This window comes from Drosophila mojavensis, unplaced genomic scaffold, assembly GCF_018153725.1.
Source record: "Drosophila mojavensis isolate 15081-1352.22 unplaced genomic scaffold, ASM1815372v1 contig_19, whole genome shotgun sequence".
Classification (NCBI taxonomy): domain Eukaryota; kingdom Metazoa; phylum Arthropoda; class Insecta; order Diptera; family Drosophilidae; genus Drosophila; species Drosophila mojavensis.
In genome coordinates, this window is record NW_025318726.1 from 2,296,668 (window position 1) to 2,323,363 (window position 26,696).

At 35.5% G+C, this 26,696-nt stretch overlaps 5 protein-coding genes and 1 non-coding gene across 11 annotated transcripts; 3 read left to right on the forward strand and 3 right to left on the reverse strand.

Annotated features, from left to right (window-relative positions):
* Positions 1 to 311: 311 nt before the first annotated feature.
* On the reverse strand, positions 312 to 5,499 carry LOC6572336 (sodium-independent sulfate anion transporter). Its single transcript, XM_001998438.4, has 6 exons — positions 5,100 to 5,499; positions 3,880 to 4,044; positions 2,939 to 3,192; positions 2,104 to 2,875; positions 1,736 to 2,038; positions 312 to 828 (listed from the first exon to the last, which is right to left on the reverse strand). The coding sequence occupies exons 2-6, from the start codon at positions 4,022 to 4,024 to the stop codon at positions 329 to 331; spliced, it is 1,974 nt and encodes a 657-aa protein (XP_001998474.1). The 5' UTR covers positions 4,025 to 4,044; positions 5,100 to 5,499; the 3' UTR covers positions 312 to 328.
* A 373-nt stretch (positions 5,500 to 5,872) lies between these two features.
* Trnak-cuu lies at positions 5,873 to 5,945 on the forward strand. The gene has a single exon. It is a non-coding gene; the product is annotated as a tRNA-Lys (tRNA).
* A 121-nt stretch (positions 5,946 to 6,066) lies between these two features.
* Positions 6,067 to 11,701, reverse strand: LOC6572334. The gene is made up of 4 exons (XM_001998437.3): positions 11,248 to 11,701; positions 9,799 to 9,945; positions 7,001 to 7,177; positions 6,067 to 6,920 (listed from the first exon to the last, which is right to left on the reverse strand). Exons 1-4 carry the CDS (start codon positions 11,390 to 11,392, stop codon positions 6,823 to 6,825), a joined length of 567 nt encoding a protein of 188 aa, XP_001998473.1. The 5' UTR covers positions 11,393 to 11,701; the 3' UTR covers positions 6,067 to 6,822.
* A 6,999-nt stretch (positions 11,702 to 18,700) lies between these two features.
* LOC6572333 (protein SEC13 homolog) lies at positions 18,701 to 20,503 on the reverse strand. The gene is made up of 2 exons (XM_001998436.4): positions 20,115 to 20,503; positions 18,701 to 19,985 (listed from the first exon to the last, which is right to left on the reverse strand). Exons 1-2 carry the CDS (start codon positions 20,399 to 20,401, stop codon positions 19,208 to 19,210), a joined length of 1,065 nt encoding a protein of 354 aa, XP_001998472.1. The 5' UTR covers positions 20,402 to 20,503; the 3' UTR covers positions 18,701 to 19,207.
* A 220-nt stretch (positions 20,504 to 20,723) lies between these two features.
* LOC6572332 (ATP synthase-coupling factor 6, mitochondrial) lies at positions 20,724 to 21,525 on the forward strand. The gene is made up of 3 exons (XM_001998435.4): positions 20,724 to 20,832; positions 21,015 to 21,166; positions 21,222 to 21,525. Exons 2-3 carry the CDS (start codon positions 21,015 to 21,017, stop codon positions 21,388 to 21,390), a joined length of 321 nt encoding a protein of 106 aa, XP_001998471.1. The 5' UTR covers positions 20,724 to 20,832; the 3' UTR covers positions 21,391 to 21,525.
* A 1,747-nt stretch (positions 21,526 to 23,272) lies between these two features.
* On the forward strand, positions 23,273 to 26,547 carry LOC26527433. 6 transcript variants are annotated; one of them, XM_032733408.2, is made up of 6 exons: positions 23,275 to 23,557; positions 23,949 to 24,230; positions 25,092 to 25,266; positions 25,324 to 25,476; positions 26,032 to 26,183; positions 26,260 to 26,547. In XM_032733408.2, the coding sequence occupies exons 2-6, from the start codon at positions 24,136 to 24,138 to the stop codon at positions 26,501 to 26,503; spliced, it is 819 nt and encodes a 272-aa protein (XP_032589299.1). In that variant the 5' UTR covers positions 23,275 to 23,557; positions 23,949 to 24,135; the 3' UTR covers positions 26,504 to 26,547. The 6 variants fall into 6 exon arrangements, with proteins under 6 accessions (XP_015021840.1, XP_032589299.1, XP_015021839.1 ...); XM_015166353.3 differs by having other exon boundaries at positions 24,061 to 24,230; XM_044007662.1 differs by having other exon boundaries at positions 23,275 to 23,392; positions 23,982 to 24,230.
* Positions 26,548 to 26,696: the final 149 nt, after the last annotated feature.

Below are 26,696 nucleotides of genomic sequence, written 5' to 3' on the forward strand. Positions count from 1 at the left end.
TACAGAAAAATGCAAAAATGTATTAATATATAAACATTTTTGCAGCTTTTTTTTTTTTTTAATTATATTTAATTTAAATGAAATTTATTTTTAGCTCTCATATAGTGTTAGCGAAGGAAACTCAGATTTATGTATGTTAAATATAATTATAATAATAATTATAATAAAAATATAATAATAATTAAACATACAATTTTTATTTTTTTTAATTTTTATTCTTAGTAATCTTTTAAATAATGAGAATAAATAATTGTATATTATAAATTACTATTATTTTAAATTTTAATCATGCTATATACTATTTAAATAAGCAAATTTAGCTGAAATATTATGCAGGATCTGATTTTTGTGAATAGTTTCGTTCCTTTAGTAAATTTTCAAGCTGATGCTCTTGATAGTAGACCACAAGCTGAGCTGCCGATACTTGCTTGAACAGCTCATAGATAGTTGGCTTCAGATTGTAGAAGAATAGTAACTGTTGTCGCTGCTGGAAATCGCTGATTAGGGAACCAACAACGGTGGCCGTGGTAAAGTCAGCTCCATAAACATGCGACGCATCGACGACGACAGGCACATTCTGGCGTATGGAGTGTTTATTAACCCAGTTTCTGACATATTCCACTGAAGGAAATATTAGGCAACGATCGGGTGTAATCATCAAATATTCTATGCCTGATTGGGTTAACAAAAGCTCGAAGCTTAACTTCGGACGAGCCACATTGTACAATATAAAAATAACATTGATTCCAATTCCAATGAGAATTCCACACTCCAAAGGCAGCACCAGGCAAGCTACGAAGGTTCCAATTCCCGGCACCAGATCACTCTCTGTATGAGAAAATTATAGTAATAATAATACATGTTAAATTAAAATATAACAGAGGGAGGGGTATATCCTTCATATATGTATATGTATAGATCAATCTTGTATTTAAGCTAATCTTAAAAATGGAAATAAAAGGATCAATTTTGATCGATAATGAGATTAAGAGGTTAGTTATCTAGAGAGATAGCTTTAATAATAATTAATAAATAGTTCGTCGACCTGATCAAGAATATATTTACATATATTTAAACTTTAAGGGGTATGCAACGCCTCTTTATACATATGGCATTTATTTTAACAATACCATTTTAGCCTGAGTTCCCTTTTCCAATGTCCTCGCTCAGGCCCTTGAAATAAATTATTGAAAATGAAAAGAGCTATTTCTAAAAACGGGTGGGAAAATAATGAAATACTTTCAATACAATTCAATAAGACATACACATAAATATTTGTACAGCACATTTAAATACAGCACATCACTTGCAAAGTATAGCAATGAATTTTAAGTATCGCCTAGTTAATTATTTATTAACGAACCACTTATTCCGCGAAAATTATACAATTTTAAGCGAGGCTTGCCTTTTATGACAAGTTTTCACAAGATTAATGGAAAGTTTTATTGCACAACAGTAAAAAAGCTGTTGAGTTAACGCATGCCAATCTGAAAACACTTGAAATTATCTTTATCAGCAATCATTGATTAAGAGCTTTGAAGTTGAAGCACCCTAAACTCAGGTAGCTCTCGGCAGGAAGTTAATAACCTTTTTGGCCTGAATTTCGAATTCAGCTTCAGGTTGCACTTCGCTTTGTTCTTCTTAAAATTGAGCGGGACATTAAACTTTTGTATCTGTTGCAATAGCATTTCACTAGAGATCGTAAAGTATAAGCTCGAATTGTTAGTTAACTTACTTTTGGAACGCCAGATGGGCTTTAATACTTTGATCTCGATCATGAAGACAACCGCGGCAATTATAATTGCAGCCAGCGTGGCCTTAGGAATGAAGTAGAAGTACGGCGTAAGAAACATCAGTGCTACAATGACTAAGGTTCCCGAATAAACGTTGCTCAGTGGAGTGCGAACCCCGCTGGCATTGTTGACAGCTCCACGACTGAGGGCACCGGTGCCCGGGAAGCCCTGCATGAAGGAGTTCAGTATATTGGCTGTGCCGATAGCAATGAGCTCCTGGGATGCGTCGATGGGCTGGCCAAAGGCTGAAAATAATTGAAAAAGCTCAGCTAGTGAATCATTGGACTTAGGATTTCATCGACGCACTCACCGAAAGCCTTTGCAATTGCAATACTCTCCATGAGGGAGATCAGGGGAATCACTATTAGCCCGGAGCCAATGCTGTGCACCATGTCGACGAAGCCCTGCGGATTGCCGTCTGCGGTCTCGTTGGCGCTTAGAGATGTGGGGGGCCACTGCACACTGGGCAGGCCCGGGGGTATCTCGCCTACGATGCGAAAAGGCGCTCCATGCTGGTCGCTGTGCAGCAGGTAGCCCATGATGCAGCAGACGACGACCAGAATCGCGTTGCGCGCCGTGCCCACAATCCAGAAGAGCTTGTTGGCAACGCGTTGACAGCGCGAGTGCGGCGCATCCGGTGCAGGTCCAATGCGGTATGAGGAGAGCATGCGCAGCATCAGGAGAACCACAATGCACGTGATTCCTAGAATAGTATCCGTCGGTCGCGAGTCTTGTATGTTGGCGAACACCTGCCTCCAGACCTCCACAAAGGTATTGCCATTGGCCTTAATGCCCAGCACATTCTGAATTTGTGAGGATAGGATAATCAGCGAGACGGCTGAGGTGAAGCCTGACGCCACCGGCCCAGAAACAAAGTCAATGAGAAAACCCAGCCCAAACAGGCCCATTAGCAGCTCAACTACTCCGCACATAAGGCAAAGCAACACGGACTTCTGCCAGGAGCCCTGCGCCACCTGATACGTCAGCAGCGCAACAATAGCTGAAGGACCCAGCGGCACGTCCTTACAACTGCCCAGGAATATATACACGAAGCAGCCAGCGAAACTAGAGTACAGTCCATACTAAAAGAATCAAAATGTAAAAATTGCAAACAAAACTTAAATCGGAACTATGTCTCTACTTACCGCCACAGGAAGACCTGCAATTCCCGCATAGGCTAGCGCCTGTGGAATGACTGTGAGTCCGACACTTATGCCGGCTACCAGATCACAAATGGCATCCTCGCTTCTATACGCCGGAAGCCAGCGCAGAATGGGCAGGCGCTTGTGCAGCGTCCTCTTATTGAATAGGCGCCTTTTGCAGTTCTCGAAACAGCTTCTCGACCTGTCCAGAATACTTCGGCTCGCAGCTGGGGGCACCTTTCGGCCATCTTCTGTCACTGGAACGAAGAATGCGACCTTGAATTAAAAGCTAATAAGTAAGCAGTATATATGTATATGTAGATACATATATATACATACATATTCTACAATAATAAACCGTAATGTGACGTTCACTATAATTCATAATGGCACGTACTAAGCTTCGCTATGTTAGTGAGTTGATTTACGTTCTGTTATTATTGTACAGCAATTACTATTGTTTTTTGTTCATAGTATTTTTGTATTTAACATGCACACGTTTCATTGTCAAGGGTAAATTGGGTGTATCTTATGAGAACATCAATAATTATTTTCCCTCTATGGCGGAAGCCTATCTTACTTGAGCTCTTATTTACAGCTGTGCAAAAATATATAAAATATTTCTAAAGGGAATGAGAGATATTAGGTCGCAATGCTAAAGTTTCAACTCGTTAATTAATAATAAAACAAAACTCTGCTTATATAAAGGTTTAGTTAATGTCAAAACGGTAATTAAACAAACGTCAATTAAGACTGAACGAATCACATAAATAAATATAAAACCTCCTTACACACCCTTCCACACTAAGCCTCATTTTACTCGTTAGGCATGGTCATATAGATATCTCTTTCTTTAATTATATATATCTCTCTTTATATGCATTCTCTACATTTCTGTTGTCAGTAATATTTTAGTATTGGTTATTGTATTAAAATTAACTTACGTACAAGCTCCTTGGACTCCTGAAATGATGCTCCCAAATTGCAGTCACTGGTACTTTGCTCTGGAAGGTTTAAGTTGATGGATATGGTGGAGGACTTGAAGGCGTCATTTAGATATACGTGATTCATAGCTGGGTTAAACTTCATTTTAAAATCAATCAAACAATCTACAAATATTTGAATAGAAATTGTTAGACATTTTAAAAATATATTAATAATTATTTTCAATCTCATTTTAATCACAGTGATAAAATTATTTTATAATTTTCATCAATTAATAATTTTTTATTTTTTTTAAATAATTGACACATTAACTGTGGACTGATAATTGAATATGATCTGTTTATGAATTCTGTATCGTGTGTAGATTAACAAATAATAATAATATTTGAATGGAAATAGATAGATATATTAAATGTATTCATAATTATTTTCAATCTCATTTTAATCACAGTGATAAAATTATTCTATAATTTTGATCAATTAATCATTTTATATTTTTTTTTAATAATTGACACATTAACTGTGGACTGATAATTGAATATGATCTGTTTATGAATTCTGTATCGTGTGTAGATTAACAAATATTGAATATGGTTTCTTCGCCCTACCCTACCCTATGGCCAGTCTATTGCTTAACATTTTTGCTTGAAGCAAGTTAGAAGTATGTAATTCTTTCTAATCTAAGTAAATCCACATTTGACGTATAAGAAATGATATTTTAAATATTTAAAATCTAAACACACTTAAAGCTTTTCATTTATATATTCATTTTTATAGTTTCCGCATGCGATTTGGTATAAGCCCATAGACGTGGCTACATCGACTCAATCTGAATATGAATTTATATGAGCTATAGGGTCGTTGTTGGGTTTAAGGAAGTGGCCCTTAATTTATACGGGTAATGTAGGTTGGAGTGATTGTACTTAAGCATGAAACGAGATACGACAAGAACTCGTATTGAATGCTCTTTTTTTTTTTTTTTTTTTTTTTTGCTTAACACAAAAAGTAAAACAAATAATGTGCGTAAAAATACATTTTTTTGTTAGCTTTTTTAATATTTGGGGTACTTTACTCGAATGGCACGGTATAAAATATGAACTTTATATACTTAACTTTTTTTTTTTTTGCTTTACTGTGATTTTCCATTTAACATATGATCTCATGACCGAAAAATGCGAGGCCCTTTTGTGCATAGACGTCAATTATTTTGCCAACTTACCCAGATTTTTAGTTGAGTTCAAAATAATTAGGCCTCTATTGAAAACAAATGCTTTGTATTGCTCGCACCGGCAACTTGACTTATAACATTTTTGTTTTTATACTCGTTTATTGAAAGGAAAAAAACCGTATTTGAAAAAGGTTTATTGTCAATTTAATTGCACATAATTGCGTATATTTGGCTTTGGTGATCGCTTCATTTGCATTCAAGTCAGATTTAGTGGCCAAAACTTTTACCGATCCACAAGTTTTGTAATGCCATTTGCATCATATACACTTTGGGATTCACATCATTTCAAATATATAAAATATATATATTAACACAAAAATAAAACTTAGTTTTTAACAGACAACATCACAGCTCATTCGAGCCGCCCAAGACCACGAATTGAAGCGTTAAATATAAGACTGGGCCAGCGTAGGCAATTGTTTGCTTGCAACCAATAAAGCTTCGGAGCTTTTATTGTATGCCAACAATGCCAACTGAGAGCTTTTGGGCTTGGGGAAATGCCATTGAACATAAAGTCGTACTATACTTATTTGCGGAATTGGAAGTGCGTATGCTTTTTCTCCCGCACTCGAAAGCTTAGAAGGTGAGAGCGTGCGAAAGCGAATGTTGTTGACATTGTGACTAAGCAAATTTTTTAAATATGCTTGCCTCAAAGTACAAATTCATTTCATTAATAAATATGCATTATTTATTATCTTGTGAATTGGTTAAAACGTTCTAAATGAACCAGTTGTTCAAGAACTTTTGGCACATTGACGCCAACTGCCCGGCTAGCTCAGTCGGTAGAGCATGAGACTCTTAATCTCAGGGTCGTGGGTTCGAGCCCCACGTTGGGCGAGATCAATTTTTTTTAAAATTCTTTTTTGAAGTTTATTATATGTATTTAAAACAACACATGTATTTTTATTAAAAAGAAAATAATGTAGGATTTCTTAATAAGTTAATGAAACGCTCTGAATATTTTTAAAACTTTTATTTAATAAAATTTTACTGCTACGGAAAAAACGTTTTCAATGGGTAAGGTTCTTAACGGTAACGTACAAAATTCACTTGAATGCAACTATTTCATAATTAAAGCAAAAAGTCAAGATTGAAAATCATTTTGGTTTCAGGTGTGGGCTACATATTAAAACTTTTCCATGTGCATACATTTATAAGTCGTTCACATCGGGATTGCTTCCATAGTAAATTGTGAGATGTTTTAGCCAGAATTACAGGACATATTTGAATTGAATTGAAGATATGTATGTATATATGCTATTATTTCATAGACATGTGCTAATGCTTGCTACGTATTAAATTGAATTAAATTGCATTTTAGGCAACATTTGTTATTGATATATCAAGTACAGACTAGTGTTCGGTTATGGAATCTATAAAAACCACTTTTAGATAATATTATATAATTTAATATATAAATATAATTTTATATTAATATGTATAACGCGACTTGTGTGAGAAGCGAATAAAATTGACGGTGGTACTTATGAAACTTATATTATATAACGACACTCGGCTAATGAAGGCCATACTGTGGAGAACATCTATTTTTCTAGCCAATTGAGTAGATTACTGCAGTTTAGAGAGATCATTTGATTGGAGTATTGAGATTTTTAAACTATGGTTTTTGATTCATTGAGGCACATTTGATGGATATTAACGTAAATATTGCACTGGGTTCGGATTTCCTTTGCCTTGCGGTCCGAGGAGCCTTCTAGAAATGCTTCCTCATGCTCATGTGAGCGGAGAAGAGAAACGGCGCCAGCAGAGTGCAGATCGATATCAAAAGACTTACAGCATATTGTTGGTTTGCTAAAATGTGAATTCGAAAAGCGTAAAAAATATTATCTTTATCATTTGAAAACCATTATCGGTCGCATTATTGATCTCACCTCCACTGCAAATGTCGTGCAAAATGTCCTCCACGTAGCCGTTGTCGTTGTCGCAGAGACACAGCTTGGTTTTACTCGACATGAACTTGGATACCCCGATGGTGCGATTGGTGTTCTCGAATTGACAAACCATGCCGTCCTCACACTCATGATTGCTGTGGCATCGATGTCGGAGACCTGCAAAGTTGAGTAATTGCCGTGAGCTATTTTATCTTTATAAACTATAGATAGAGACTCTTAGACATTCGAAACCTTCATCAGACAGAAATTTAAAAAACATCTTCACATCTGTTTCTGTGTATTGCGAAAACTCGCATTCCTCCTTATCAGCATATTATCCGTCTACAACTGTTACTTTGATGTCGCGAATGGTTAAATATCAATGTGAAATTATAGTTTAATTATCCCGCATATAAAGATACCAGCTAGGCCGCTGCTTGGATTGAATCCTAACCTCTAGTCATTTATGAATGTAAACAATAATCTAAAACTAGCTAAAAAAAAAACTCATTACACAGGCCATTACGATACTAATCTAGATTTCATTCGAGACTAAATACAAAACGTTATCGAACTTAATTTTAGTATATTTCATAGGAATGAAATAAATAAAACTAGTAATTATATCATGTAACTATGACAAACTGAATATTCATTATTCATATAAAATATCTTCAACTAAATACTAACTATTAAATATTTCAACGTGGTTATATAAAGCTGGGTAGTTTTGGGATGACTCTTTTAGAAAAGCATGTATTCATTTATTTAATATCTGGGTATATTTTCAATATGAATTGTATAATGTAATAGTAATTGTATTGTACACTTCTAAATATAAATTATGAGTTTTCCTTTTATATCCTTTATAATGTTTTACCGAAACATTTCCTATTTAGATGATCTTAGCTCAAATTGATTCTAACGAAGGATGCCCATGAATAACATACATCATTTTATTCATGGACATATATTTTTATATATATGTATCTCTTCTTCTTATTCTATGTTATAAAGTCACCTAATCGATATTTATAAATCATATATACATAGCACTTGACAACTGGAAAACGACTTTGAGCTGGATTCTAGCCACGAGTCCAGCATTTGAGAACTTTTGATGTTTGTAGGCATGCGAACAGTATGAGAATGCTATAATTTAGCCACAGCCATGGCGAGCCTGAAATATCCTGTTTCGGATTATAAACATGTACACATGTAGATGTAATATGTATGCAGAGTATTTTCTGAGCAGTGCATGTCACAAATTGGCACTGCAGCGATTTTATACCTTGGCTCTGCTGTAACAAGTCACGACATTCTTAAATAAATTTGGCATTACACTACCATAAAGAGAATCGCGTCTGGAGTCGCATTCAACATCGCAAGAGGAAATGCTACAAGGGCTGCAGCAGGCAAATGGCAAGAGCAAACAATAAATATATTTTTGTCTACAATTTATCTATCATTAGGGCCTATAGTTAGGTCATCGGAATCCATAATTCTTGATTTCTAGATTCTAGCTGAATCATGAATATGAATGTGAAACAAGTTTTGTGTACTCGAAATATGAATAAAAGTACAACCATTCCTTAAACAGATTGAACAATATTTACTACTAACTAATATTACTACTACTACTTCTACTACTACTAAATCAAATACTACTGCTGCTACTACTACATCGAATACTAATGCTACTACTACTTCTAATACTACTGTTACTACTGCTTCTACTACTACTACTACTACTACTTCTAATACTACTGCTACTACTTCTACTACTACTACATCGAATACTACTGCTACTACTACTTCTAATACTACTGCTACTACTTTACTACTACTACATCGAATACTACTGCTACTACAACTTCTAATACTACTGCTACTACTGCTTCTACTACTTTTGCTACTACTACTACTACTACTACTGCTACTACTGCTTCTACTACTACTGCTACTACTACTTCTACTACTACTACTATTAGTGATCAAATATAATCTGTATTATTATTCTTATATATAAACCTACATATATTATGCAGATCTATTTTTCAGAAGTTTTTTTTTTTCTGTGGTAAAGGCTATTTCTTACTTAGTTATTTGTTTTCCTTTCTTTTCCTTTATATTTACTTATCTATTCTAGATTGTAGCTTCTAGTATGTAAATTAGTTAACATTTTTGTTTAGATTAAGTTGCCAAAAATGGTATCGGTATGCTAACCTGTAAATAAATAAATTTTATAAATTCACTTAAAAAAATATTTACCTAACAATCTCTCTGTTACTCTCTCTCTCTTTCTTTTGATTCGTCTCTCTATACTTTATCCTAACGTTGTCTCTCCCATTATATTTATGTATCTATGTATATATCTCTCTATGAAACAGTCTCTCACTCTTTTTCTATCTCTCTCTTTTTTTCTCATTGTCATTCTCGCTCTCCTTTTGAAAACCCAGATAGTGTATAAAACCCATCCGTAAGACATTTGTGAAATGGAATATGAAATCGTGGCAAGTTAACAGGCCCCTCATGTTAGTTTTCAAGAATGATGTACATAGTACATATAAGATGGTGCTTTGTTTAATTCTCATTTACAGCCGCTTGACACTTGAGTCGCTGGCAAACAAAGCAGATAGCTTCCAAGCAGCTGGCCCTTTAAATAATGAATGTGATATGCACACCTCCCAATTAGGTACGTACTAGCTAAAGCATTCTATTTCGAGGCGCCCTTTTTCACGCGCCGTCCCAGCCCGCCGCCCCGGTCGCCCCTTTGGGTCGCTCGCCCCGCTGCCTACCTTTGAGCACATCTAGGCAGACTCCAGACGAGGGCGGCGTGTCATCTCCGCACAGGCAACGCATCTTGAAGTCGCTGGGATCCTTCACGCAGCTGGTTCGTTCTGTTGTCGAGCAGTCATCGTTGGTGTTACATTCGCGACCTTTGACTGTAAAGCAAACAAAGAAATTAGCAGAAAATTAATTAATACAACGAGCACACAATTATTCTAACTATTAATTCTAATTGGCCGAAATACGTCCGATAGTCGCTTTCGGTCTCTCCCCCGCCCCGATGCCGCCTGCTCCAATGACAATCTGAACGGTTTGCTTTGCTATTAGCGCTGTTGTCATTGCACTTGACTGACTTGTTTGATCAATTTCTGATTTATGCTGGCCCCAAGGCTGGCTGAACGATGGTTTAGTTATTGTACTTAGCTATGAGACATGCTAGACACATGGCATGTCATTAGCCGCCTCCATTTTCCGCCGTACACGAAGCATGAGTCATTTGGGGACTTACTCGGAGTAACGCTTATTAGGTTACTACGATTACCATTTAGCACAATTGTCAATAGTGAGATTAGATATCAGATTTGATTTTCGTATCGGAGAACACTAACTAAGTAGTTGAACGAAATCTGTTCTTGTAATCAAATTTCTATAGCGCTTATGAAAAAGCAGTTCGAATAGCTCGAAGGATAATATTGTCCACGGAAACTGTTCTGTGGTATCCGCCAATTAAAATATATTTCTTTTTACCATTCTCTATTCACAGATTCAGCTTCAGCATTTATATTTTATTCGTATTTATTGCTTTTTATTAAAATAAAAAGAAATATAAAATCTTTTGAAATTATATGTATGAGCATTAGCAAAAGGTTCTGAAAAACAAATGAAAAACAAATTAAGCATAGAGGAGCAAAACTAAATACATTTGAGGCTTTATTGCAGATCTGTAAAAATATCGACTTAAAAACTTACAAAAATTTATAAATTCTAGTAAATTCATTCTTTAAGACTTCTGTGAAAACAATAAACCCAAAGTTATTTGGATGAGGACAAAATTTCTTAATAAGTCTAAAAGCTTAAAAATAATTAAAAATGTAACAAAATTTTAATCGAAAATGAAAATCGAAATACTAAGTTAAATTGTCGAACTTATAGTAAATTTCTGGAATGCATTTTATTTAAATATTCATATAAAACATTATATTTGCATTATAATTATAACTTTATGATATGATTGTAAAATAGTCAAAGGATTGTTTTGTCAACTTTAGTGATCCATAGTAAGGCATTTATAATATAATAATATAATATAATACCTCAAGCAAAGGTGTTACAACAAACACTTGAAACGTTTTACATGCATTACAAATAAAATAAATTTAAAGGAAACCTCACTTTTTTTCTGTTTTTATTTTTTTATTTTTTTGGTTGGCTCACCTTCGATTCTTTCTAGTACTTACTTATGGGGCCTTGTGTGGGTGGCGGTTGGTTGTTGGTCTTGCCGAAAGTAGTCAAAGCCGTGGAGCTCACGCCAAAGAGTATAATGAAGACTCCGAAGAGCATAGTCAGGCTGCCGCACTGTGTGAAGCGCTTCAAGGGCTGCATCCTAGCGCACTTTCAATAAATTACGAGTTCTAAGGCGCCAAGAGACGACAATGCAATAAAAACAGATTTAGAGCTTAACGCGTGTTTATTGCGTTAGATCACCCGCACTATAATATATTTTGCTTTTTTTTTATGTCTCTTCGCACTCAAAACTATATAAATTATATTCCGAGTTCAGATTAAAGTTCTCACAGTATTGTATTTAAAACTCTTCAATATATTTTGGTGCTATTTAGTTTTTGGGTCTATTATCTGGCTTGGCTGAGCCAACGAAATAACGAACCAGTCGCCTGCGCGTTCCAAATTCAAGTGATGAATTTCCTGGGGTACATGTAGCTTAAGTTTTCTACGGCTCGACGGCGCGACTGTTACTTACTTCTCGCTCACGCCAGTCCACAGGCCTACCCTCAACCCATCCGCTCCTCTCAGCAGAACCGCCGAAATTTGGCAGGTCTGAGAGCGAAGCTTGCATACTCTCACAGAGCCTTTTGAAGAGTTTATTGAAATATATGTGTATAAACACATAGAGCTTTGTAGATATATTATATTTATATTTAATATTGCAGAGACTATACCTCTACTATATGCGTTCGTAAATATGTATACATATTTTGAAAACTGAAATGAGTATAGAAATTGAAATATTTTGTATAAAATTATAGCAAGGTTTTAAGAAAGAAAAATAAACCAAGAAAGCCAAATATTATTTTTAATTTTTCAAAAAGAAATTTTGAAATAAATTTATTATAATAGGTAGCAATTACTAAAAAAGGAAAATACAAAATTATTCAAATTATTTATATTTTATTTTATTTTTATTAATCAACATAAATATTAAATATATTATTTCTTATGTGTCTCTGATTATAAAATTGTATTTTTATAAACAAAATTAAATTAAACATAAAATTAATTTAAAAAACAAAACAAAACAATTATATAGCTAACAAATTTTGAAAAATACTAAGTTATAATTGTATGAAGGAAATAAGTTTTTTAAAAGTTGAATTAAAAAAAAAAAAAAAAAATTTTAACATTAATTTTTTGTTTTTTTACTTGCAGTACTTAATTTCATTAAATAATTTATATAAAAATATAGCTAACAAAATTAGAAATTTAGGGCTGCAATATTGTGAAAGAGGTGAGTTTATATTCGAGTTTTTTTTTTCAATTCGTTTCAATTAATAATTTAAATTTATATTTATTTTAAATATAAAGCCTTGAGTTTTGCCTTGACTGCGTGAAATGAAAGTTATTTATTCATTTATTTTATTGTTTTCAAGGGAATGATGCAAAAATCTTAGGCGTCTTTTGAACTTTGCTAACAAATTTGAATTTGAATTTGAATTTGAATTCGGATGTGTTCTTGTGGATGTGTGTGTGTAGCTATGAATATGCATGTGTGTGTGGTTGTGTGTGTATAAGCCAAGCTGAAACGCACTTCGTGTTAGCCGCGTTAACGAAGATGGATTTTGTTGTTGTTGCTTTTTGAGTGTTACCTTCGTGCGATTTTGATTGTTGTTGCGTTAAAGTCGGGATGGCCTCGTCTCGACCTCGTCCGCGTCCTCATCGCCATCGTCGTGGTCGTGGTCGTCCTGGCGCAACTCTATGTGTGTATTATTATAATGGCGAAGTCATTAGAGCCATTGCATAGCCTAGTTTTGGGGTCTACGTCTAATACGTGCCCAAGTCACACACAACACAAAAGGGTGGCATTAGCACGCACAACAACTACTACAATACCATCGGGCGAAGCAGGTTTTGCTAAAACAACAGTAAATACTTTTTTATGCCATTATTCTGTTTTCTTTTTCATTTTGTTTTCAGTTTTTTTTTCGGTTTGTTTTTCAGGATTGTGCAGGTCTCTAATTACATTTCACTTGCACCGCCATCAAATGCCCCGAGTGGGCGCTTGTTGCGTTTGCAGTTAAACTCTCTGGAAAGGTTACTTGCCACGCCCACACGACACGCCTACAGCGCTGAAATCACCAATTTTACCAATCAGCATTTGCATATCGGAAAATTTCGCAAACGGACACAAAAAGGACCTTGTAGAAGACCGTATAATGCCGGCTTAGTCTATATATACGTATATATACTATAGATGTATGTATTTCGGCTATCCAACTAATCCTCTCTGGGGATCGAATTTGTCAACCTGTCCCCCGTTATCAGCACGATAATCTGGTTATAAACGATTGTTTTGATCGCTCTGACATCAAAGCCATTTGCCCTCCACTAAACGTGAAGCATTTAAAACCTTTTGCTACTATTTGGTATTCACTCAAGCAAGCGAAATTAATTTTACACGCTAACTAAATATAATGAACTAAATGTTATATATTTACATATTAATTAGTCTCATTTTTGGGCTATGGTTCGTAGTACTTGGCTTTATTCGGAACTTTTCTAATTTTGGGACATTGACTGAAACTTTCCCATTTAAAAAGGACTTTCTGTTCAATTCTATTTCTTGAGTAGAACTCAAGCAAGTCCTTTTCTCTTGTAGAAATACCAACGCCTTTATATTTATAGGCATAATTGGCAAATTTAAAATTTTAGAGAATCTAATAACTCTCAAATTTTTACAAAAAATATTCTTTTGTTTTCTAACACAGATTATTCGAGAACCTATTGAAAATTGGATGCATATAGGCTCTATTTTCAATAGTGACGTAGAGTAGAACCAAAATGACCTTATATAGACTGCATATCCTTAAAAATGAACTTCATGGCTTATATGACTTCATGACTATATGTTATTGCTTACATAAAAATTCGGTGATTTGAAATTTTTAATCCAATCCACTCATAAATATACTACGACTATTAAGGTAGAGGCAATAAACTAAAAATTTTACCACTCAATTATTGTTAAGCTATATTTCTCTGTTCTTCTGATTATCTTATAAAGCTATATGATATAGTTCTGAAATGAGCCATATTGTAGAACCGAGTAAAACAATCCTCATATAACCTGGTAAAAATCTTTCATTCACTTGGACTTTATTGACAACAAATAGACAATACCAAAGCAGAAAGGAACAGTAGTAAAATCTAAAATATAAAATATATTTATTTTATATTTTTAGTTTTAAATAAATTTGGTTGGCAAAATTAAATGTTATATATAATATATATATTTATAAGAAACCAATACATATATATTGCATGCTATACCTAATTAAGGAGCTACAAATATTTTATTATATATAAATACAGAAGAAGTAAGTACGTACAGACGTCTTGACATTATTGATAAATGTTCTGGTGCAAATCCATGGAAAATTATATAGAAAAATCACGAAACCTGTCCAAAAGCAAAAACCTACCACCACCATCAATAGCCACCAAGAGCAGCGGCACCACAATGGGAATAAACTAAAAATTGAGGTGCTGCAGTAACACGTGGAGCGCGGAGCAGTAATTAAAGAACCATTTCTTTGTCCACAATCTGGCTGCCATGTTATTCTTAACTGATGATTAATTAGTGCGACATAGCCAAAGCAAATGCAAAATGGCCAACAGACCGAGTATAGGTATAATTTCCTCACGAAATCTATAGAGCGGGCTCTGAGCATGCCTAGAGGTCATCATATTTGCGCTATGAAACCAAAGCCCAGAGCTGAGCCCATTAACTCTTGAGTGAACGCCAATTTGAGGTGCTTTAATTTCATATTATCGTCGAGTCTAATTGCATCTAGATTTCTCTCCCTCCCGCTGTAAAACTGGACTCCACATGCGAATTACTTGCGCTGCATTCCTGCATGCACATTCAGAAATTGTATCGAGATCTGTGCAAAGATTAAACCCGGTCAAATAAAGATTACAACTTTCTTTTGATTTTCATTTCTGAACATGTAGTTCTTGCATTCACTTTCACACACACACACACATATATATATATATATATATATATATACATATGTATAGTCTCGATTGTCCTTGCTAATGGGTCAGACACTTGGCAAGTTCCTGCGGGGCAGAGTGTTAACTTTTCGTTTTATTACGCATACGCAGCGTAGCCATTTGACCTTTCTGTTTCCCAAAATAGTCAACAGCATTCAAATTAAGTGTACGAAATGCGAATGCGAATGCTCACGGCATACGCCTAATAACTCCTGCGTAGTTAACTAAATACAAACATACATCATTGTCATAAGCGGTTAGCTCCGGCTATGGCTCTGGCTCTCCTGGCCAGCTGGGCACGACTCATCGACGTCACGAGTTGTGAGGTGAAAAGCTGCACAACTAATTATCCTTATCGGTATGCTATTCAAGTATAATGCTATAAGATCTTTCAGTAGCGCTCTGAATAGAATAAATCTACTCGGTAGGGCTATGCTCTACTATAACTCAAATTGGGACTGTAGAAAATGCGTAATGAAACTGGATGAATGTTTATTTTATTTTATTTATTTCACTCTATTCAATAATACACTTTATTGTAAATAGTAATAGTATTATCAAAATAAGTAGTGAGTGGTAAAAATATGTACTTTAATATTATTGTATGGATTTTTTATTGTGTATACTTATCCAATTAAATGTAATGGTTATCAGGAGAAAAGGGTGAAAAAGTCCCTTGAAAAAATTAAACCTAACTTAAGTGGCTAGGTCCGATAATTTATGTAATAAAGATAATATGTGATTTAATGTGGAGTACTGTCAAAGAAGATTAGCTTAATAATTTTATTTTAACAAATCTGAAGCTTATATTATTATTATAATATATATGTAATATAGTATAATAATGATATGATAATATATTATATGGGATATTATATACATAGATATGCTCTATATTCAATTATTTTATTTTTCCTCTACTAATATTTGTCATTATCCCTTGCTTGCTTGCTCTCTCCATGTTATATTCATTGCACATAATAATAGTTCGGCTGGCTTTCAATAACTTCAGATTGTGCTGTGCTACAGTAACATTAGTTGAGAGGGGACAGGCTAGGCTGTGTCTATGTAAATTTCAAGAGTTTATGCTTAAGAGGTGAGATGGTGTCGCCAGCAACTGTGAGGTGAGCTCCTCCGCCTTTTGATACGTAGACCCGCATCAATACAAAATATTTCAATATTCAATATTTCAAGGACGATGATTGTATTGAATTTGCATTTTCAATGGATGCAAGGTACACATGCTTACACATGCTTAAATTCTATTCAACTTTCATTCCCAGACCAGGCCAGCCCAGCCCAGTCCATTCCAGCCGCAGTTGGAGCACCCTGTATGCCGAATAATATGCAAATTTTCTACGTGCGTACAAAAGTAAAAGTGCTAAAAGAACCAAAACACAAACAGCCCAGAAACTCAAAAATAAGAACGACTGAGAGAATGGAGCAAAAAAATCAATGCCGCATACTAAGAAAACCTTTGCAACGCTCTCAAGCAATGCGGTCAGTTGGAGTCCGGCGCGGCGAAGGATTATGGTGGTGGGCGAGCAGAGCGATTAAACCGCGCTGATTGCGGGCGAACGAGTTCGTTTGCAAGTCCGCTTCTGGGGCGCAAGCGACTCTTTCATGCAGCATTTGCGACCTGGACTTGGACTATGGTCTGGCTCCTTGGTTGTTGACTCTGTACACAATATTGATGACGGCTCGAGTGCACGCAATCTATGACATCATCAGTGTCCAAGCTGGTGCAGAGCGCCTACCAGCCGACAATTAGTATGAGTGCTGAGCCCCTAAGGCGCATATATGTATGTATGTATACATGTATTGTACATGTAGCCTCAGAGTCAACAATTACTTAGGTGACGCGTCCAGCAAGTGGAAAGCCCTTTATGTGCAGCCCAACCCATGGCTAAGCCAATAATTAAGAGCGTTACACACCAAAATCTACAATAGCCACTTCACATTCCAAAACTAGGCTCAAAGTGCAAGAATTTTACCATACCCTTAAAACGCTTCAATTGACAGAGGGCTTTTTAACAAGTTGATGAACATGAATGCTGTCAGGAAAACTGAAATTGAAATTGAATCGCACCATTACTGCTACAGTATACTACGCTGCCTTCTTTCTGTTACATATGTACATGTTCAGGATACACAACAAACAATTTTGATTTCTATTTACTTGGTATAAGGAAAGAAGTTCCTTCATGTTGTCATCTGAACTCACAGGAACAAATGTTCTTTAAAATGTAGAACGTGTATAAAGGGTATATTAAAAGGGTAAATATAATAATAATATTGTTCGAAAAATTAGATAGAGCTCTAAAAGTTTTAATATTGAGAAATCCTACATTTTTCATTTAATATTTGTATACCCTGAACCCATTGAAAATGGGAAATCAGGGTATAATGGTTTTGTAAAAAGTATGTAACAGGTGGAAGGAGGCGTGGCACTTTTAGACCTAGAGACTTCAGATTTACTGTGTATATACAGTTGATCGATACAAACATTTTGTAATTTACAGATTTTAAATACCACGCCCCATTCGCCCCCAATCTGTAAAGAACTTGTGCTTTGGATGCGTGTGTATGTATGTGTGCATAAAAAAAGTGCAGAATGAGTAGAATATCAGCTTGGAGGGTACAGGGTATCTCCCAGTCGAGCAGTCTCGACTGAGCCTTCTAGTTTTATGGTGAGGTAGGTAGGTAAGTAATACACTGCTTTATACAGTGACCTGTGTATTCGACTGCATTGTTGCTAACTGGACCTAGGAGCTCTTCCTCATTAACCTTCAAGGCGAAGCCCTTCTAGCTGAGCTGTGTCACCCTTGCTCCCCCTCCAGGTCACACGTATTGAAAGCTGCTAAGACTCTTTGTATTTCAGCAAACATTGATGTATTTGTGATTGGAATTTAAATTACAAATGTCGCTCGCATGCAATGAAAGTGCTTTAAATTATTAAAATGCAATTACCATAAGAGTGCCATGACGATACAATAGTGTGGATTGTGGCAGTTTTGTAACTACTCGAAGTGCATCAATAAAATTGAAAGCAATTAGAAAAATGTCGCTATGTTTATATTGACATCTTTCACATTGAAATTGAATTTACAAATACCTGTGCTATTGAAGCGATTTTTCATGCGCATCGGGAAATGCGCAATTGATCAAACTTGGAATTCGATACCAATAAACATTCGCCAGATAAAAGTATTCAAGTCGAGCAGAAACTGGAAATCTATCTCCTTGAATAGTCACAATAATCAGTCACCAGATCCTGGGAAATCTCAGTGAATTCAAAAATATTTGACAAGAGTCGATCAATTTAATCAATGTTCTGAAGTTCTTTAACAAATTTGAGAGTATAAAATCCGCATAAGAAATCACAATATTCAAACACAATTAATTTGTTATTTCAATTATATTTTGGCTTCAACACGCCATATTGTAAACTGATTCTATTAAAACTTGCTAATGCATACACAAATATATACTATATATGGCAAATTAGTTTTCCTGCTCTGTTTGGTTCCATAGTAGGGCGGCACGTGTTGCAAATTTATGCGAAATGCGTAACTTCCTTCCTTATGAATAAAATGAAATTAACTGAAACGGCAGGAACATCAGGAATATGGCAATTGGGGCGTCCTCTTTGGACGCAAAGCTAGTCATTAGGCTCGGGGAGAGGGAAAACATATAGACGAACTTATTGCGAATTACTCGAATAAAAGCCATTAGGAGCTAATAATGCTGAAATTTGCGAAATTGCGCTACGCAGAGTTCCGCTCGCTAATTAATGAAAGCGGAACATTAACTTTATATTATATATATATTTTTAATTTGTTAGATTTAATGACCAACATTTTCAATATTTGTAATTAGGCCATTCACACGATCTATAAAATATATCTAGTTTGACATCTGCGAATGTGACAAGTTCGAATTGGATAAGTTCGAGCTGCGCTCAGAGTCCGACATAACTGGCTTGTTTGATGGCGGTTGCTGTTGCGGTTGCTGCTGGGGATTGCGCAGATGATGCGACTGCTTCGATTGGGTGGCAGTGCCCGATTCATAGTTAATACGTATCCATTGACCCTCACTGTTCTCTTTCCACAGTGAGACATTGTTGTCACCTCCAGTGACAGCCAGCACGTTGCCTGTGGTGGACCAGGAAATGCTCCACACGGCATCGTCGAATGTGTGCAACACGGTTGGTGTCCATTGGCTCAAATCAGCATTACTGTTCCAAATGATAACGTGACGGTCCTGTGAGGCCGAGGCGATCTGCATGCGGGGCAAGCCAATCGATGGAGCCCAAGCAACATCGCGCACCCAATCGGAATGTGCTTCGAGATGGTGCTCATCAACCCAGCGATCATTATCTTCACGCCACACCTTAACGAGATTATCGCACCCTCCGCTGACCAAACGTTTTACGGCGGTATTGCGCGAAGTGACTCGCTGATCAAAGGCAGGATCGGGTGCCTGTGCCGGGCACCAAGAAATAGCATTAACTCCAATTGTATGAGCATTGGGTATCTTCTTGGCATCCCAACTACCGTACTCCGTGTTGCAGGTGAGCACTGAAATCGAACCATCCGAGCTGGCACAAGCAAGAACTAAACCATATTCTGGAGGCGCAAAGTCCACGGAATTGACCGAGGAGTCATGATTGCTGTACTCGTATCTGAAATGTAATGCAATTACAATAATTGGGGAACTGAATCTAAATATAGACGACATCTGTTGCTGGTACAGATAACGTCAACATAAAACATTGACACGCATTACACATATACAAACAACAGACACTCACAGTTTAGCCCAATCTCTGGGTGTAGTTGACTTCCAAATAATTACTTTGCGATCATAGGAGCACGATGCTAAGATGCTGCCAAACTTTGGATGTGCCCATGCTACTTGCCACACAGGACCCTGGTGTCCCTTCAGTTCAGTGAGAACCTTGTTGTTTTTACGGGAGTTGAAGATTCGGATGCTTCCGTCTGACGAACAGGTAGCCAGCAGCTGTCCATAGAAGTCAAGCGCCGCATGGTGAACCATATCCTCATGTTCTGTGTCGATTTCCTGTAGCAAGCTCACCATTTTTAATGTATTGCGCTCAACTCAAACAAATTAAAATAAAAAATCTTCGGACTGCAAGCGCTTGACGTGGAATATATGCCGCAATCGATATACGAATTCAGGTGGGTCCATAATCGATATTTATAAACTATCGATATTTAGTTTTAATATTTTTAAAACTATTTATTGCTGCTAATAAATTATAAATTGTAAGACAACATCTCAAATATATAAATATATTTAAAATTTCTTATTTATAACACATTTCTAATAATTTTGTTCAATCTGTAACAAGAAAGTATTTTAATAGTATTTTATTTGTTCAAAGTAGGCATTTTGGTATTTGTATAATAAATTTTGAGTATTTGTTAGTTGCCGAAACGCTGTCACTCTGCTGCTGCCTGAACAATTTTCCACATATATAGTACAATAGCATTTGAAAATAAAATAAGGTAAAGAAAAAGCATTAAATAAACTGTGAAGCATATTAAACCAATACCAAGATTTCACCTGGAGTAAGATATTCATAACCTACGTCAGATCACCTAACGCTACATAAACAACATGCATTACATAACCTTTTAAGGTTACCAAATTGTTAGCACGAATATACTTGAAATCTATTGTTTTGTAGATGCTGTCGCAATCTATTTTAACCGGTATCCGTGTTCTGCGCACTGAGGCGCGTCGCAACATTGCCATTGTTGCCCCAGCTCTGAACAAGGCGTCCGATCCGATCCAGCAACTATTTCTGGACAAGGTGCGCGAATATAAGCAGAAGAGCGCGTAAGTACCAAATGGACAATTGATGTCATTCGACCTACAATCATATTATTTGCAGAGGTGGCAAGATGGTTGACCCGAATCCTGAAATCGAGAAAGAATTGAAAAATGAGCTGGAACGTGTTGCCAAGCAGTACGGCAGCGATGGAAAGACCGATATGCTTAAATTTCCCGAATTCAAGTTTCCCGATGTCAAGATCGATCCAATTTCCCAATCTGCTAACTAAACCACACTTTGTATGATTGTGTTAAATTGTTTTAAGTTACAACCAACCAGAGGGCTGCCTGTATGAAATGAACTCCAATCAACATTGCAAGCACCAAACGACAACAAATAAATCATAAATCAAGAGATTGGAAAATCTGTGAAAATGTGTTATATCGTATATCATTGTTAGTACTTCTTCCGAATAATTGTTAGTTTTCGAAGTTTTACAGAGCTATTAAATGTAGGCGCAACTGTGTGATAACCTGCTATAAAACGTATGGATTGAGCTGCTAATCAATCTCCAGCTTCCTAAACTGGAACATATAAAACATGATCCCCCAATATACATATATACGCGTATGTGACTGCATCGACTCTGAACTTTTAGTAAAATGTTCTCTGATTAGATCAACAAATTACATTTCCTTTCTAGTTAAAAATGTTGCGTTGTCAATGTTTATATAACAAAACAAAAAATTTGTAAAGATTACTTTTGAATTTACTAAAGCAATAGAAGTATAATCATATTGGCTATATGTATATCAAATATACATAAAATATTTATATGAGATTAGAAGAGAACGATTAATACAATTTATTTACCGAAAACTTTAAAGTAATAGACCTTCATTGCTAACAATTACATAATTTAAATAAGTTGGACAGCAAACTCAATAGATTTAAGTTTAAGGAAATGTCTGGCATAAAAATTGAAAAATATTTTGGTGCGCGATTCGCAGAGTTCAACCTATGCTCAGGAAGCTGTCGCCCCTGCTTGATAAACCGGCGAGCTCAAACTACATTAAGACAAGCACCGGTTTATTGATCCCATATATGTTTATTATATTGTATGCATATTGCTTCATCGCTCTAATTATGTAAAATCAGCTGCAACAGTTTATCTTAATGATAAACAGTTTAATTTGTAACATTTTCTAAAAATTCTATACAAAAGCCATTTCTCATGGACGGACAATACAAAGTAAAACGGTTGCTTCAAGCATTGAAAAGCTTGTAATGTTTTCACATTTGTTCGATCTGCAATTTCCATAAACGTACAAATCGCATGACCGAATAGTTTTACTGTCCGTCCATTGAGGATTCACTGTACGTGTACATCGCGGGCAGCACGCACGCACATCACATTGTATTAATGTGAGCTCGTTTATAAATGCTATCAACAGTCTGTTGCAGTCGGAAAAAAGATAAACACAGTTATTTAAGAAAATTCTCTCCTGAGTGTGAAGCTCAGCAGCACAAAAATATAGCTTGAGGCGTTCGGGTGATTGTATAGGTAGGTATGTCTGTGATAAAGTATAGAGGAATATAAGTGAGCTTGGTTTTAGCTGAAGAGTATCGACACCTGCCATGTTGGTGCTCACTTGCTCTGCAATTTGTAGTTACTTGTAATATTTTGATTGTTATTTTTAGTATTCTATACAGGTAATGATAATAGATTGTGTTTCGAATAAAGGGCAGCTTAGTCTGAATGAAGTTATATTGGTTATTTGTTAAAGTAATAATTAAAAAGGTAAACTAATATATAATTCATTCCAATAATATAGTGCTATAAAAATTACAACGCGAGTGCAACGATCTCTGAGCCATGAGCTAAGCTTTTACAATGGCTAAGTTGAAAACTTGGCTATCTACATTCAGCTTGATTCTACCCAATAGACTTGTTTGCTATCAAGTGGAAATGGTGTTCAATTGTAGCACCCAACGGAGGCAGCACTTTCTTATTACAGGGTATACAGAGCTGACTGCCTTAGCGTGGTTATAAATAGGCAAGCTTTGCCCATTTGCGCACCCCCCAAAAGCTCGACAACAAGATCAAGGCTGGATTGCATCGAAATTCGACGAGGCTCTAGTCTATATTTGTTGAAGTCGTTTCGTTCGGCATCTAGTTTCGTTTCAGCTGCTCTCACGAGTGCGTCTACCGGTGGGCATTCGATCTCGGGCCTCTCGGGCTGGCTTCAAATTACAAAAAAGCTTCGCCGCAGTAACTAAATAGGAAGCGAGTAATTACTTTGATCGTACTAGGGTCTCCGTACGCGCTGTGCATATTAGAGTGGCACAAAATGTTCAAATACAATATTTTGACTCGAAAACTATCCGAGCTGCTGTCTACTAAAGTGAATGCTATTATGAAATAGTAGCAAATCCATATGGACATATGTAAATGTGTATGTTTCAAGTTCGCATATAAGTATGACTACGTACGTATGATATATGTATGTATGTATGTACATACATGCTTATACACAAATGGACGTATATTGTATATATACACATATTTCATTTATGAGTGCCTTTAATCCGTGTATCGAATGCGAATTAATTAATAAAGCGTTTATTTGCACAACAGAGAACATTAGCAGTCAAATAAACAGTCAATAAAAATGTACAAACAAATGGATACCTACGAGCCCGATTCCCAGTATTATTTATCCGAGTGATTTAATACATCATAATTCATTTAAATACGTTTCATTTTTATCTAAATATTTCTACAAACGTGTGTGCAAAATTACTCATGACAAAATTATCTATTTATTTTCTATTCTAACCCCGAAGATCGCACTTCTGAATATTTTAATATTTATATAGAAACGATAATATAGCTATAAGTTTGTTTTGTGATTAATCCGAGAAAAGTTCAGCCTACTAAAAGTTGATTGCATTCAAGATCTAAGATAAACTGTGATTAATCAAGCAAAAAAGGCAAAAGCTGAATTTAATTTGCGTTCGCAATTTAATTACCATGAATGTGACTAGAGACAAAATGAGTGTATACTTAATTGGATTATTACTGCTCGTACTTACCGCAAATGGCAAAGTGCAACAGGAATCGAACAGGTAATTATTTATTAATCTATTTCATCAAGCTTTCACTTCAGTGGAAAAGTTTTTTCAAATTTGTGTTATAATTAAAGTCCATTTCCATTTCAATTCAGTTGTAAAATGGTAAAGACGTGAAGAAAAAAAAAGAAGAGAAACATTACACAAATTTATCCATAAATACTATTATTACCCGTTCACCAAATGAAGAAGAGCTAAATAGTTTTATACGTCTTCCAAAAATTTGAAGCTAAGAAAGAATTCGTATACTATAATATAATTTAATATAATAATAATGTATTCACTTAGGATATATATTTTATACGTTTCTAGGCGGATCAAATACATAAATCATTGGCCTACCTTTAGAAAGCTCACTTTCAGTGCTTACCTCCGGGCTATATGTACTTTACTGATTTATCACGCCCCCATGTATATATCTGTATACTATATATACTCAGTTGTTCTTGGACAATGAATGAGTATTCATAAAACAGTAGTGTCTGACAGTAACGTTTTTATTTGCTCATTATTTAAAAAGTGTGAATTGATTTGGGGGAATTTCTGTGAAAAAATACATCGACATAGCAAATAGGGAATGTGTATATCTTTAAAATCTCAACTTTCAGTTGAAACAATAAAGTAGTTTCTTAGTAGTATTTCTTTCTCCATTTGCCTTAAGCGATTAATCTATGCACATCCTCATAAAAGTAAAAACTAGGGCTTTAGGGAAAGCTTTGATATAATATATAGATAGATAGAAAATATTTAGTATTATATTACCGCTTTAAGAATATCATGAGCTCTAACCAAAGTCCTGTTATTTAAAATTACACTCATTCTCGAATTAAAATGTTCCTTTGTTGGTTTTCGATAAAGAACTCGAGATACGGGTGACAGTGGTGATCCGAAGAGCAGCTTCGAAAAGGATGATGTCGGCTGGACGAACATCGATGCCGAAGTCGACGTGGTGACGCCCATGGTGTTAGCTCACCTTCAAAAATTGGGTATAGCCCATCTCGATCTGCCAGACATGAAAGAGAGCATCTCTATTGTAAGTATAACCATAATCGCACTAACTATGAATAATGCAAAACGAAATGCCTGCTAGAAGCCTTTCTTCATAACGTATGAAGCCGGTCTACACCTGACTAATGGAATCGTCTACAACCTGGCTGGAATACAGAGACACAAAAATGCATTCATGACCTATGAAGGCAAATCGTTCCTGAGTAAATTTTATTTGAAAATAAATAAACTTCAGGTATGTAACGCAAGAGTTCAACAACATTCCACGAGGAGAATCAATGAATGAGCTGAGAGCTTTTCTGAAATATCATTTAGATATATGATTATCTATAATCTGAAAGCTCTGAATACCGTATATTCAGTTTTATTTAGGATTCAATCAAAATACTCGTTCTGTTCAGTCAGATCCAAAGTAAGATCATAGATCATAGATTCTTTCTGATATCACTTGACAGTAAGTGATGATATCACTAGGCCATAACTGATCGATGTTTTATTACTTAAAATCTGCTCTTGATCAAAAAGAAGCAAGATTTATTGAAAATGGTTAAATAACTTTTGAGGTTAATATACTCATTTAGTATTGTTTGAATACTCGCCCACACTCTCGTGTGTATTTCACGAGAGATAGACTTGTACATAACATGTTCCTCGAAAAATAGCTGTTTGATCAGAGACCAAATGCACTTCCTTCTTCTGTTCATTATATTCAGATATACGCTATTCGAATCTTTCCTTGACAATAATTATAATGATTAATTAATTGGCATCACCTTCCTCTGCGTTATAGTTTGAATACAACTTTTTGCTGAAGCTCATGGCTATTGAGGGTTACGGAAAGGTGATTGGCTCTTTGGATGATACCATCATCTATGCTGAACTGGCTGTCAATGTGATTACTTCGAAGCTTCATCTGCACGACTTTCGTATAATTGAATTCAGGTGCTGTATACACATATGCATATACGATATATTAATGTAGCTCTATATCTAATTATGGGTTTATGTTCCTTAATAGCAATATTCATGTACAATTGGATCAAGCACGTTTAATTCGTGAATTTACTGGACTTATTTTAAGTCCTATCACAAATTTGTTCAAGGATCGAATCACGACATCGATTGCTGACGGACTGAAGGAGCAAATGCAAACCGTTATGGACGATTTCAACAACGAGGATCCTTTAGAGCTTCGTAAATTTACAAAAAAACTAATATCCGGTATAACGGGCTCTTCAACAGATTTGACGGAGCAAACTTAGGCTTAGAAACAGTAATAAAAAGTAACTGGAAAGCTGGGAATAAATTGTTATTTTCTTTTCTTATTTAATTAAAAAGTTTTTAATAGACTGAAACTCTATGTTCATAACTTGCCTCAATCACAATCTACAAGACTTTCAAAAGAAGCCCTTAAACAGCTCACATATCTATTTTGTTACATATATGAAGAAACTT

Coding starts and splice junctions, on each gene's coding strand:
- LOC6572336 (XM_001998438.4), bottom strand. CDS start 4,024: ATGAAGTTTAACCCAGCTATGAATCACGTATATCTAAATGACGCCTTC. Junction 2,876..2,938: donor TTGCAGGTCTTCCTGTGGCG/GTAAGTAGAGAC, acceptor TGATTCTTTTAG/TATGGACTGTACTCTAGTTT. Junction 2,039..2,103: donor TGCAATTGCAAAGGCTTTCG/GTGAGTGCGTCG, acceptor AATTATTTTCAG/CCTTTGGCCAGCCCATCGAC.
- LOC6572334 (XM_001998437.3), bottom strand. CDS start 11,392: ATGCAGCCCTTGAAGCGCTTCACACAGTGCGGCAGCCTGACTATGCTC. Junction 9,946..11,247: donor ACCCACACAAGGCCCCATAA/GTAAGTACTAGA, acceptor TTTGCTTTACAG/TCAAAGGTCGCGAATGTAAC. Junction 7,178..9,798: donor CTGCCTAGATGTGCTCAAAG/GTAGGCAGCGGG, acceptor TCAACTTTGCAG/GTCTCCGACATCGATGCCAC.
- LOC6572333 (XM_001998436.4), bottom strand. CDS start 20,401: ATGGTGAGCTTGCTACAGGAAATCGACACAGAACATGAGGATATGGTT. Junction 19,986..20,114: donor CCCAGAGATTGGGCTAAACT/GTGAGTGTCTGT, acceptor ATTACATTTCAG/ATACGAGTACAGCAATCATG.
- LOC6572332 (XM_001998435.4), top strand. CDS start 21,015: ATGCTGTCGCAATCTATTTTAACCGGTATCCGTGTTCTGCGCACTGAG. Junction 21,167..21,221: donor GAATATAAGCAGAAGAGCGC/GTAAGTACCAAA, acceptor TATTATTTGCAG/AGGTGGCAAGATGGTTGACC.
- LOC26527433 (XM_044007661.1), top strand. CDS start 24,136: ATGAATGTGACTAGAGACAAAATGAGTGTATACTTAATTGGATTATTA. Junction 25,267..25,323: donor TGAAAGAGAGCATCTCTATT/GTAAGTATAACC, acceptor AATGCCTGCTAG/AAGCCTTTCTTCATAACGTA. Junction 26,184..26,259: donor TTTCGTATAATTGAATTCAG/GTGCTGTATACA, acceptor GTTCCTTAATAG/CAATATTCATGTACAATTGG.